The 13,488-nt window shown below is 42.9% G+C and overlaps 5 protein-coding genes across 5 annotated transcripts; 2 read left to right on the plus strand and 3 right to left on the minus strand.

The window, feature by feature from the left end:
• Positions 1-711: 711 nt before the first annotated feature.
• FOA43_001857 (uncharacterized protein) lies at positions 712-3,006 on the minus strand (the record flags this gene model as incomplete). Its single annotated transcript, XM_038922164.1, has 2 exons — positions 712-2,954; positions 3,003-3,006. The coding sequence occupies 2 exons, from the start codon at positions 3,004-3,006 to the stop codon at positions 712-714; spliced, it is 2,247 nt and encodes a 748-aa protein (XP_038778092.1).
• Positions 3,007-3,723: 717 nt separating this feature from the next.
• On the plus strand, positions 3,724-4,699 carry FOA43_001858 (uncharacterized protein; the record flags this gene model as incomplete). The annotated part of the gene is made up of 2 exons (XM_038922165.1): positions 3,724-3,753; positions 3,830-4,699. 2 exons carry the CDS (start codon positions 3,724-3,726, stop codon positions 4,697-4,699), a joined length of 900 nt encoding a protein of 299 aa, XP_038778093.1.
• Positions 4,700-4,774: 75 nt separating this feature from the next.
• Positions 4,775-5,398, minus strand: GAR1 (H/ACA snoRNP pseudouridylase subunit; the record flags this gene model as incomplete). Its single annotated transcript, XM_038922166.1, has 1 exon — positions 4,775-5,398. One exon carries the CDS (start codon positions 5,396-5,398, stop codon positions 4,775-4,777), a length of 624 nt encoding a protein of 207 aa, XP_038778094.1.
• A 199-nt stretch (positions 5,399-5,597) lies between these two features.
• Positions 5,598-8,960, plus strand: FOA43_001860 (uncharacterized protein; the record flags this gene model as incomplete). Its single annotated transcript, XM_038922167.1, has 1 exon — positions 5,598-8,960. The coding sequence occupies one exon, from the start codon at positions 5,598-5,600 to the stop codon at positions 8,958-8,960; it is 3,363 nt and encodes a 1,120-aa protein (XP_038778095.1).
• Positions 8,961-9,747: 787 nt separating this feature from the next.
• On the minus strand, positions 9,748-12,378 carry FOA43_001861 (uncharacterized protein; the record flags this gene model as incomplete). Its single annotated transcript, XM_038922168.1, has 1 exon — positions 9,748-12,378. One exon carries the CDS (start codon positions 12,376-12,378, stop codon positions 9,748-9,750), a length of 2,631 nt encoding a protein of 876 aa, XP_038778096.1.
• Between the last annotated feature and the right edge of the window lie 1,110 nt (positions 12,379-13,488).

Below are 13,488 nucleotides of genomic sequence, written 5' to 3' on the forward strand. Positions count from 1 at the left end.
GTATTCTGTTTATTCAATACATTCTAATAACTTCAATCTTTAGATTCAAAAAAAGATTTCAGCTGGTTCCAATGACTCCACTCTCTGTACCTAAAAAAGGATTTGTGGTTGCAACCAACTAGCCCTAAATCGCTGGCATTCCTTCGTGGAACACGAAACCAGCGAAGTGCTATCCCACACGCCTCCACCACGGACAATTTACTGTGCTGTATTTCTACCCTACAGTGATATCATTGTTCTCTGCCGGCGGGAACATCCCAGATTACTCATAGGAGTTGAACCGCCTACCGCGGGGATCGAACGGGACACCTCAAACTGCAAATACCAACTTCCTAGGACTCACCGAAGTTTTGGTGCTTCCGACAAAAGCCATAACAGCATAGGTTTGTTTTATTGTGAGCACTATTACATAGGACAGAAAAAAGCTTTTGGCAAAGTTCAAGTACGATGTCTGCAACTTTGTTCTGATTTATCATAATAGACATTTATCAGCTAATAAAAAATGGGTCTACTAAATTCCCTTTCATCCAGATAAAGTAGACTATTACAATATAGTATCTACAACATATTGTAAACAATGTTCCATTAAACTAGAAAAGAAATCTCTTCGGTTCATATTTGGATGAATTAATGCAGATTAAAAATAAAGGGGCTCTTTGCGAAATCACAAAGAAGCCATAAAGATGAATGCAGAGAAAACAGTACATGCAATCAAATAAGTAAAGCCACAAAGTTAGCTATAACAACTGCTAATCCGGTAAGTCCAAACTTCAATCTGTTGGCTCTACCTTCAAGCTCGGAGATATATTGAGTGGAAATAGAGGAACTCGAGGAATAGAGGCTTGCGGAGGAAGCAGAAGCTGGTGAACTAGATAAACTGACAGCCACTGGGGTAACTGTAGCTTCTAGTGTTCCCTCATAAACAGCAGAATATGGAAGCGTAGCAGTAGCGACGGCTTGAGTTGGGACAGCAGAGCAAAGATTAGCTTCACAACCGGTGGTAGTATACTCGATGTAGCCAACAACAGCTGTGGAGACAGCGGCTGGAGAGTTACCAGCAGCTGCAGAAGGCTTTATAAACACAAATGCTGCAGTTGTTTCGACTGAGGTAGTTAAGGTGGTGCAAATGAGTTCGGTGCAGGTAACCGTCTCAATCGCGGTTGTATAAGAAGTTACAATGGTTGCCAAAGTTGCAAATGACGCTTCACTAATAATCGGAGTCTTTAGCGTGGCAGTGCTGGCTGAAGAAGAAGCAACTTCAGAAGCGGTGGTAACGGAATAAGTAGTAGGAGTACTAGTTGATCCCAATATTGAAGAACTTGAAGTTGCCGTTCTGGAAATAGTGTCTAATGAGGTGGTTGAGGTAACTGGGATAGTCAAGGTACTTGAATTACCTGTAGTTGTCGAAGTAGTCAAGGTAGTTGGAGTAGTTGGAATACTTGAAGTAGATGGAGTACTCGAAGTGCTAGAAGAACTCAAAGAACTAGAAGTAGTTGGAATACTAGAAGAACTAGAAGAACTCAAAGAACTAGAAGTAGTTGGGATACTCGAAGTAGTTGGAATACTAGAAGGACCCAAAGAACTAGAGGTAGTTGGAATACTCGAGGTAGTTGGGGTACTTGAAGTAGTTGGGGTACTTGAAGTAGTTGGGGTACTCGAAGTAGTTGGAATACTAGAAGTAGTTGGAATACTAGAAGAACTCAAAGAACTAGAAGTAGTTGGAATACTCGAAGTAGTTGGGGCACTAGAAGTAGTTGGGGTACTCGAAGTAGTTGGAATAATCGAAGTAGTTGGGGTACTTGAAGTAGTTGGAATACTAGAAGTAGTTGGAACACTAGAGGTAGTTGAAACACTAGAAGTAGTTGGGGTACTCGAAGTAGTTGGGGTACTCGAAGTAGTTGGGGTACTTGAAGTAGTTGGGGTACTTGAAGTAGTTGGGGTACTAGAAGTAGTTGGGTGATGTGAAGTAGTCGAGGTAGTTGAGGAGCAGGAAGTAGTCGAGGTAGTCGAGGTACTTGAGGTGGTTGGATGATGTGAAGTAGTCGAGGTAGTTGAGGAACAGGAAGTACTTGAAGTGGTTGGATGATGTGAAGTAGTCGAGGTAGTTGAGGAGCAGGAAGTAGTCGAGGTAGTCGAGGTAGTTGAGGTGGTTGGATGATGTGAAGTAGTCGAGGTAGTTGAGGAACAGGAAGTAGTCGAGGTAGTCGAGGTACTTGAAGTGGTTGGGTGATGTGAAGTAGTCGAGGTAGTCGAGGTACTTGAAGTACTCGATGTGGTTGGGTGATGTGAAGTAGTCGAGGTAGTCGAGGTAGTCGAGGTACTCGGTGTGGTTGGATGATGTGAAGTGCTGGAAGTACTTGGAGTAGTTGAAGTACTCGAAGTGCTTAAAGTACTTGAAGTACTCAAAGAACTCGAAGAACTTGAGGAGCTCACAGAGCTTGCAGAACTAGAGGTTCCTAGCTGATAGCACGGAACAATGAAATCTCCTTGAGGGGCACAAGTAACATCGAAGTCGTAAGAAGAAGTCTCAGTATACCAATCATACTGGACCTGGAAATTTTCAAGACAGTAATAATTATCAGCATTTAGGTCCAAACCAGTAATAATGGTGGCCGTCCAAACCCAAACGTTTTGGCTCGGTATGTAATCAACAAACGGAGTCTTATCTCTGTACATGAGATCGGTAGAATCTGGAGAAGGCAAACCAATAATTTTCATCTCCTCCAAATCCGAAAATTCAGGAGTATCTGATGAAGTATACATACTGATGGTGACAATTGCCTTATCATCTGCCACTTTGTAGGCATTAGAAAATTCAAAAGTGAGATCATCGGGGATATAGTCTTCTGCTAGGTATGCGGCAGGAAGTTCAAAAGAACCACGACATTGTTCAGCATATACCAAAGGTATTTTATTGGGATAGAGGCTCTCGTCGACGAAGTCGAAGGCTTTGACTTGGATGACGAATAATCCAAGAAGTAAGGTCCACCTTGTTAGGAGACGCATGATGATGATGATGATGATGACGATGACGAGGATACCGGTACTAATCCAGACTACATGTGTGTTCTCTATAGCCGGCTTTAGTTGATCTATTTAAATCATTTTTGTTGGTATCCAAAATAGACAGCCATTCAGTAGTAGTTCAAACATGGTTGCAATCCTTGTTAAAAAGTATATCAAAAATTAAGAGCTGCTACCAACGCGATTTCCTAAAAAGGAAACTTAAGCATTTAGTTCACATGCATTGATTGATATTTTAACAAGTGTATGCGAGAAGTTGTATCAAATGGAACCATAGTTCCTATTCTGGAGTGGTATGATCAAAATTGGGTTGGCCAATTGGTTGATAACTAGTTAACTAGTTCTATACTAGCTCCATAGAAGTCCATCGAAGAAGTAGTTGGAGATTATAGACTCTCATTCGACAGGAACTACTCAAAACTGTTTTATTTCTGGACAACGAAGAATTACTTATATGCAATGAAGCCATCCCAAATGATATAAGCTTAGCAGTTAGTTTAAAGATTAGCCTATTTAAGGTATATTCAAACACCAGTTGATTTATTTTTAATCTAGACGCACGTCAACATTTATGCATATAATTTACACAATATGCACATAAAAAATTCGCGCCTGTAGATTGAAGCCACAAAGGTAGAGATATATCTAAGCCTATAACTCATCTCCTTCTTCCTGCATAATCTTCATTATCGTTTAATTATGTCATCTCCCGAGGAACTCATTGCCGAGGTAAGTAGATTCATTCAGGAGCTGCAGGACAACTTTTGTTCCAACTGATTACTAACATTATGTGTCATTGTTTTAGGCTTCAAGAAAGGCAAAGAAAAGTAGCGGACTGCTGTCGTCATTATTTGGAAGCTCGCAGCAAACCAAATACGAAGAAGCTGCAGATCTTTATGTGGAAGCAGCCAATCTTTACAAATTACAGAGGCGAAGTGCCGAGGCTGGCCATACATTTGAGAAAGCAGCCGATTGTCAGAAGCAGGCCAATTCACCAGATGAAGCTGCAAACACCCTTGTTGAAGCATACAAAGCGTATAAGACAGAGGTTCCAATTGAGGCTGCACAATGTTTGGAAAGGGCAGTGGAGATGTTTGTGAAGAGAGGACAATTCAGAAGAAGCGCTACATTCAAATCAGATTTAGGAGAGTTATACGAGAACGAGCTTCATGATGTGAAGAAGGCCATACAGAGTTATGATGATGCCAGCGAATGGTACAAGGGTGATTCTGCCAATGCCTTGGCCAATAAATGTGCATTAAAGGCGGCAGACTTGTACTGTGACGATAGCATAAAAAACTTCAGTAAGGCTGCCCAGGTCTACGAGAGTATTGCCAAGGAATCGCTCAACAACAACTTGGCCAAATGGTCGTTAAAGGAGTATTTCTTGAAGGCTATTCTATGCCGTTTGGCCGATAGTAATGATTATGCCAGTGCGAATGCATGCTTGAATAGGTTTTTACAGTGGGATCCAAGTTTTGAGACTACCAGAGAATGCGAGTTTGCTACAAAGCTTATCGAAGTTGTCAAGAATGGAGATGCAGACGGTATCGCCAATGCTTCAAAGATCTACGATAAATTCTCTCGCCTTGATGGAATGAAGGTAAGAATTCTTAACCAGATTAAGAGCAATGTGGTTGAAGCTCCTGACCAATTGGAAGAGGACTTCACATGAAGGTTTTTCTTTTTATCCTTTAAATTCTTTTAATCGTTTCGTATTATCTGTGCATAATTACTTTAGCAACATGTATTAATGTCTTTCTCCGAACCCCCCTCTTCCACGGCTACCGAACCCCCCTCTTCCACGACTAATGAATCCCCCTCTTCCACGACTACTGAATCCTCCTCTTCCACGGCTATTGAATCCACCTCTTCCGCCTCTAGAGAATCCACCTCTTCCACCTCTTGAGAATCCACCTCTTCCACCTCTAGAAAATCCACCACGGCTTCCACCTCTTGAGAATCCACCACGGCCTCCTTCTCTTTTTGGTCCTCTATTTCTCTTAGGCTTTGGTCCGTAGTCTTTAGGTTTAGGTAAAAATCTATCAAGCGGAAGTAGCTTATCTCCTCCAATGTAGAACTTATCACCATCTTTAAAAGAATCCGACTGAACACCTTCAGATGGCTTTACTGTGAAATAAACTTCATTCACAGGACCAAGAATCTCCTCCACTTTTCCTATTTCCGTCTTGTTTTCAAGATATATTGGTGCATTGAAATATGGCACCTTTTCATTTATCGATCGACACACTATACTACCTTCGCACGAGTGGAAGAATATTCCCATCTCAAGGACCCTATCTGGGGGTCCACGGTTTTGTGGTCTGTCATGGTGACCATACCCTCCTCTGAATCCTCCACGTTGTCTGTACATTTTGCTTACTTTCACGGAAAGATGATTAATAGCTACAAAATTAACTTGGTAGTAAGGATCTAAAAATTTTCAGTCTCTTCTGAAATAAAAGTGAAAATTTTCAGTACACCAAACTTTTGGGAGATGCACTACCTCATCTAAGATTCTACACTTCAACTAGTTGGCTGTCAATAGCTGCTTTCTCGGTAAACTGATCTATATGCTCCAGATAACCTCTCTCTGGTCTGGCTACAGACCTAGATACCAGTCTCATAGAGTTGATCAGATTTTCCCTCTCATAACTTCATCGAATATTTCCATATCTTATCTTATCAGCCATGGCTACTTAGACCATTTATGGACTAACTTTAACAGGGATGTGCCTAGTTCTCATATATTATCGGTTGTTTATATTCTAAATGGATCAGACTGGTGTGTTCAGTCTCACTATTTGAATATTTACCTCAATCGATCCAACATTGCCACTTTCAGGGAATTAATCTATGCTGTACTACGGTTACTTGATTCAGGTACTACAGATCCTCAATTGCTCGAGTTTCTATTTAATTTGGTGCTTAGAATACCCTCTGTACCGTCTTTGAGTACTCTTCTAGAACCCTTATTTTCCATTCTTGCCTGGAAAACCCTCAACTATCAGTCTTTAGTATCCGGTGATGATCTGCTAAAGCAAGCTCTGGACTCAAAGCTCGACCAATTTAACAGGGCTTCACATTCTGACAAAGAAGATCTCTACTTGTCAATTAATTGGTTCGGTCACTTATTGAGTCAGACAATTGCCGTCTCCTCAGCAGATTTCAAGGAAGCCTCTTTAAGGTTAATTGTCGCCATTATCTCGTACATTCCTACCAGACGCTATACCAACACTATTATAAGGGAGACCGCTTTTGTCTATCGATTCCGTAAGCAAAACTCCACCTCTTTGTGGCTTCCTTGGCTTGAATATTTCATCAATTACCCTATAAATGACTTTAGTGGAGAAACATATGTTGCAGATCCCACAGAACTTTTTAATAGACTGGCTTCTCTCGCCTATAGTCAGTTCAACCTTGATACTTTGATCCAACATACTGATCCGGCACGACTTTGCATCGATTATGAAGAGTTCAAGAAATGTTTTGTGGGAAAAATTGAACTCAAGGACCTTCAGAAACTGGCTAAGGCCATCAAATGCAGACCCCATTCCGAATTTGACCACATTGTTCTAGATATTTGGTACCATATTGGAGATTTCACTCCCAAGCTTCCGCTTACATTTCCTTCAATGACGGGATCAACCAATTTTGTTGTTCCTGTTACACCTAGTTTCATTGATGAACAAGACTTTGTTCGTCGCTCGGTTCTTACTCTCCGCAAAGAGCTTGAAAACTCGCTTCATGGCTTCTACGATGGAGTCTCTAAAAGATTATCCATACCCAATGGCTCCAGTAAATTTGCAGCTGACATATCTTCTCCACCAATCTTCTCTGAAGATACGTCTGTGCTTCAAAGACCAAAATTGAGTGTCAACGTGATAGTTGATTTCAAAGGACGTAACAACGGTGTTGAATCTGAGTGGAAGAGCTTGAAAGTTGGAGATTTGGTATACTTGGTGAAAGCTAATGCTGAAAAAAATACCTGCATTCCTGCCATCTTCTCTAAATGCAATGCCCATGATCATCGAACAAAAAGCCTTTTGCTAATTATTGATAAAGATGCTGACGAAGACTCTGATGATTTGAAAAATGCCTCATTTGTCGTTCGTTTGACCGAAGATGCTCAAAAATTGGCATGCAAGTATGCAAATATGGTACAAATAGCCACCTCCCTTGATTTTTCTATTTCTTCATGGTTAATGAAGGCCCTTCAAGACCGAAAGACGGCGACTTCAATTTCCCATTTGAGTATATTGAAAAATGTGGACATTATACTTGATGAGAAACTATTCGTTGAGACTCATAGTTCAAAAAGGTCGAAATCTGCTCAGAGCAAAGTGGATAGGTCAGATCTAAGCGATCCTTTGATGCTAGAGCTAAGTGCTGAGGCTGATAATATTGTGCAGTCTTGGACAAAAGTATCAGTTCTTGATCGAAAAGATGAGGCTTCTAATGTAAAGTTGGACTACTTTCAATCGCAGGCTCTTTTGAGTGGCTTACTGCCGGGAATTACCGTTATTGAAGGTGCTATAAACGCGGGAAAATCCACCATTGTTGGTGCTCTACTTCACATGCTAATGGAAAACTTTTCAGATGAAAGAGTTCTTGTTTTAGTTGGCTCTGAGCAGTCAAAAAGCAGAATCCTGCAAAAGTGTACGCTTCCCTCACGCCTAGTTGTAGATTTGGCGCATTCAAATACTCTTAGCGACTACTATTTCGATCTTTTAAACCAAGTTCAACTACTTGCAACAGCACTGAAAACTGACGGAACATTTGGAAGCAATTATGAATCGGCTCTTTTCTTCTATCATCATTATATGAGCAAGAAATGGAGCCAATATTTGACTAAGTTGAAGGAGAATCCAAAGTCATTAGTGGAAGATTATCCCTTTGATAAGAAGGAAGTATCACATTTGAGGAAATTACCAATAGAGAAAGCTCTTACTGAAGTGCTAACTTTATACAACGAGAAACTGGAACTTTTTAGACAATTAGATCAGATGAAATATCATGAAGAGATTCATGGAACAGAAAGTTTAAAACAATTGACTATTTCGAAGTACTCTAAAGTGATTCTAGCCACTGAAGAAGAATTGATCAGAAAAGAATTTGACATCAAAGGTGTCAATAGTATACTGCTCTTTGATGCTGAGCAATTTAATGTAGCAGATATCATGCTCATAAGGCATCTGGAAAATGTTAAACGTGTTACGATAGTTGGAAATCCATCGGGCTCTCAAGGTCGATCTCTTTTGACGTATTTCGAAGCAGATAGAAGGCATTTCAAGCTTGGAACTCAGTATGGTATGCAAAAAGATATTTTTCAATTAGGAGGTCAAGAATTATCTCTTCGAAATCCAATAAAACATGCAGGCACCGGATTTAAATTCGCTGTTCAGTTTGTGGAGGTATCCGATGCAATTGAGTTAGAACGTTCAGGTCAATTTGAAAACGTGTCAGAGGCAGAATGGTTAGTATGTATGTATCGCTACATGCTTCTTATGGGATATAAGCGAACAGATATCTGTATTTTGACGACATACAAATTACAGAAGATCTTGCTTTCGGAAGTTTTCCAAAGTAATGAAGAGTTGCAGAGAATGAATGCAGCTATCCCGGTGATATTTACTCCTAAAGAGCTTTGTTCCAGAAAGTTCAAATATGTCTTAGTTTCATCGGTGAGAACTAGCAGTAAAGATGTGCCATTAATCTCTTTAACAAGTTTGTGCAACTGTACTACAGAAGGATTGTATATTTTTGGGTCCATAGAGGTTTACGGAAATTTGTTGCATAGCGTATTGAAGAACAATGGAGGGAAGTTGCAGTTGGTTGTTCAATCGAGTAAGAGCTACGAAGTACAGGATTTGAAGCATTTTGAGAGATTGACTGGCCAGATGGAGAAAAAGGAAAGAGTAGAAGAAGCCAAATAATGAATAGATAATGTATTTAATGGTATTTACAGTTCCGGGTTGCAGAATCGAACCAGAAATCGGTTAGTAAAAAAGAGATGGGAAATATTTCAATGCGGACAGGTCCAGAAAGTGGAAGAGACCAGGGCTCTCTGAAATTTCTATGGTTCAATAAATGGGATTTAACAGCAGTTGGTTCGAATGTGAGGACATTAAATTCAACACGAAACCCTCACTTACTCCTTTCAGTGTCATAGCAGGATAGAATGTCAACAGTTTGTTTGAATTGAGATTAGCTGTGTTACTTTGCGTGCCGCAAGTCGACGTGAGTTGGATCGCCTGGCGCAACGCGTAAAGCGTGGTAGACCCACTGGGGACCTACTGGGGACACCTGGTAGAATTCCCCGTGGACCGCTTTGCGGACCACAGCTCGAATTGTTAATAGTCCGTGTGTACTCGTTTTCAAAAGGGCCACCGTAAATGGTGTGTCATTAATTACAGCTTCTGGCGAGTGGGAAATTCGGTGGTATACACCATCTACCGGGGAGACGTTAGCGTTTCTCCGGCAAAGGATGCTCTTGAGAGCTTTCCAGGGCGTGAAAACGCTGGGGCGCTGTCATCAGAAACTTCAGACCCCCGTTCTGCGGGGGCCACGGGAGCGCAGTGCAGATGGTTGACGTGATGGCCCGGTAATATGGGCCATCCGTTGCTGAGTTCAATACGCGGATTCTAGGGACTTGTACTTAGAAAACTCGATACCGATCATTAATAATGATTCGAACCACCAATTTTTTATTACATATGCTAATTATTGAGAGGTAGATACAGCAGACGACTTCACTGGCTCAGCAGAACTTGCAGGTTTGGACAACCCGGCAGCAGGCTCAGCAGAAGGTCCAGCAGAACTCGTAGGCTTGGACAACACGGCAGCAGGCACAGAAGAACTTGTAGGCTTGGACAACCCGGCAGCAGGCACAGAAGAACTTGTAGGCTTGGTCAGCACAGCAGCAGGCCCAGCAGAACTTGTAGGCTTGGTCAGCACAGCAGCAGGCCCAGCAGAACTTGTAGGCTTGGTCAACTCGGCAGCAGGCCCAGCAGAACTTGTAGGCTTGGTCAACTCGGCAGCAGGCCCAGCAGAACTTGTAGGCTTGGTCAACTCGGCAGCAGGCCCAGCAGAACTTGTAGGCTTGGTGAACTCGGCAGCAGGCCCAGCAGAACTTGTAGGCTTGGTGAACTCGGCAGCAGGCCCAGCAGAACTTGTAGGCTTGGTGAACTCGGCAGCAGGCCCAGCAGAACTTGTAGGCTCGGACAAACCGGCAGCAGATGACTTCACTGGGTCAGAGGAATCTATAGGCTCCGACAAACCGGGCTTAACGTACTTGAGGTTTCCATAGAGAGTTCTACCACGGCCTCTAGAAGCGCCACGTCCGGTAGTAGTTCCACGTCCGGGAGTGGTTTCACGTCCAGCAGAAACACCTCGAGAACCACGTTGACGTCCGGTAGCAGCTCCACGTCCAGCAGAAGCACCTCGAGAACCACGTCCACGTCCGGTAGTAGCCCCACGTCCTGCAGAAGCACCCCGAGAACCACGTCCACCACGTGGTTGTTCCGTAGAAGAGCCCTCTCCTTTGTCCCTTCCTCTCCGTCTCATCCCACCTCTTAGCCTTGTCATGCTGCGGGGATTCTTAGGAAAGTTCACAGGAGGATTAGTAGGGGGATTCACAGAATTAACCTGAGGACTAGCAAGAGTTTCAACGTTCTTCGAAACCTCCTGGGTCCTATTCTTCTTGTCAGAAACTTTAGATCTCTCAGGACCGCCTTTAGTGCCTTTAATCCTTCGAAGACCCCCCACATCCTTCCTTTCTCTTCGACTCAATCCATTTCTCATGGATTCCTTTAACTCCTTCGGTGTCTTGGATCTAGGCTTCTGCTTCTCATCCTTGATAACACCCTTTTTCGCTCCCTTGAATGATAACTCCTTGCCGTTTTCTTCCTTTCTAGCTCCCTTAAACGATAGCTCTTTACCATTCTCTTCCTTTTTGACTACCTTCAATGAAAGATCTCTCGAACTACTTCTTTTCCCTCCTGAATTGGATCGATTTTTAGTACCCCTTGCTGAACTGTGAGATCTTCTGCTGCGAGATCTACGGCGAGGACGTGTTTCGACAACCAGTTGGCCTTCCGTTTGTGTTTTCTGATCTTCTTTGATTTCATGCTTGAGTAGTTTAATTTTTGTCTTTGTGTTTGCACTCTTCGGTTCCCCTTTTTTTGTTCGGAACGTAGTCTCATTGATACTCATCTCATTGAGTTTTTTTTCAATCTCTTCTTGTTTAGAAGGATCGACGGGTTTGGCAATGCCAAATGGATTGACTTTAGGTTTAGCCTTAGGGGTAGGCTTAGGCTCGAGCTTAGGCTTCGGCTCAGGCTGAGGCTCTGACTCAGGCTTATGCACGGACTCAGGCTTAGGCACGGACTCAGGATTAGGCACGGACTCAGACTTAGACTCCCGTTTAGAGTCAGACTTCCGTGCAGCCTTTTTAACCACCTTGGCAACCACTTTGGCCTTCTCAGAAACTAATGGTATCTCTAGAACGTTGACAGGTTTGGCAACACCAAACGGATTTGATTTACGCCGAGACTTTATAACGGGAGGACCAGAATCCATTCTAGGAACATTAGTACGAGAGTTTCCATCGATCTGGCTCCTCCAACGAGCAGCCTTTTCTGCCTCTTTAGCCAACTTTTCATCATTTATCCGTTCCTCTTCTCCATTTTCATCATATTCAATCTCCTTATTGTACTTTAGAACATTTTCAAAGTCTTCAAAGTCCGCTAGACCCACTTGAGCTCTCATTCGCTCGATAAATATGTCGTTCCATTTAAGGACCTTCTGCAGGTCCTGCGAACTATTCAATTGCACAAATGCACACTTTTTCTTGGTTAGTGGTTGTGGCTTTGTAAAGCGGGACTGAGGTGGATGGGGATCTATAAGTACCTTAAGCTTTTCGTATTGCATGAACCGTGCTTCAAATAGATTCTGAATCAACTTCTGTGTAACAATCTCTGGGAAATTTGAAAATTTGGCTATGAAAGGTGCAGTCAAGCCTTTTGTAGGCAGCCCACCGTAGTCTCTAGGAGCACCATAGTCTCTGGAACCACCACCATAGTCTCTAGAGCCACCACCATAGTCTCTAGAACCACCACCATAGTCTCTGGGAGCACCATAGTCTCTGGAACCACCACCATAGTCTCTAGAACCACCATACTCACTGGAACCCCCGTAGTGACTGGAGTACCCCCTATCAACCCTCCTAGGAGGAGGGCCATTAATGGGGACCTCGATAGAATTGATATCGAAATCCTCGTCTGCCCAGGACGAGCCGCCAAGCGAATCATCAGCCATGAATTCACCTAAGCTCATTTTTTTTGGTTTACCCATTGTGAATGTTGCTAACGTAGAAAATATATAAGGAGATGCGACCGAACAATGACGGAGACCCTTGAGGCGTAAATAAGGTCAAAGGAAAACCTGAAGCGCGAAAATAAAATGGAGAGAAAAAGTTTATAGGCAGAAGCAGAAAGGTCATACGCGAAGGAAGTAAAGGGCTTCTGAGAGAATAGGAGAGAGCAGGAGAGAGCAGGAGAGAACAGGAGAGAACAGGAGAGAGAAATGACAGATAAGAGAGATAATACGAACGTTGATAGCGACACCAGCGTTGCCAGCGACACCAGCATTGCCAGCGTTGGCAGTGATGACAGTAGCAGCAGCAACCACGACAAAATCAATGAGATGGATAGTCCCCGTAGTGGTCTTCCATTCAGTTCCTCGTTTAGCTCACTCTTTCCGAATCTATACTCTATAGGAAGAAACTACTCGACATCGTCGGTTATAGGGACAGGAGATGTAGCAGCAGATCTGGGTAGCGTTTCGGATCAGTTGGCCAGACAATCAGATGTGACGGTGTCGACAAATGTAACTCCGCAGGCCGAATATAAGGGCTTTGCGTCCTATGTAATATCAGGCATATTACTTATTGTTTGGATAGGGTGGTCGTTATTGCCGGACAAGGTATTGAATGATATGGGAATATATTACTATCCATCCCGATGGTGGGCAGTGGCGATTCCATCGTATGTTTTAGTGACTATGATCTACATCTACATAGCATTGGCGTTGTATAATGTGGAGGTGAAAACGGTACGATTGGACGATCTAAGGACGATTGTAGATAGATCTGGGGTGGTTGTGGTAGAGGTAGGGCAGCGGCTCGGAACAACTAATATGGGCAACATTCCGAGTTCTTTCATTACCAATGGCACCTATGATACCGGAAAGCTTGACTATTACGTGCATCACCCGACCAGCGGATTATGGGATATGCCAATTAGTAAGATTAACGAGGTGTTGTATTCCGAAAGTGCTGAGATCACTGAATCTGAATAGAAAGGGCGCGTTTTTCGCGGTCCGACAGTTTCCCCACCAAATCACGTGGACTCCGTCTTTATTATCACGGGAAGGCGAGGTAAGGTGAGCTCGGGGAAGGATTAA

Source organism: Brettanomyces nanus, chromosome 1, assembly GCF_011074865.1.
Source record: "Brettanomyces nanus chromosome 1, complete sequence".
NCBI lineage: Eukaryota > Fungi > Ascomycota > Pichiomycetes > Pichiales > Pichiaceae > Brettanomyces > Brettanomyces nanus.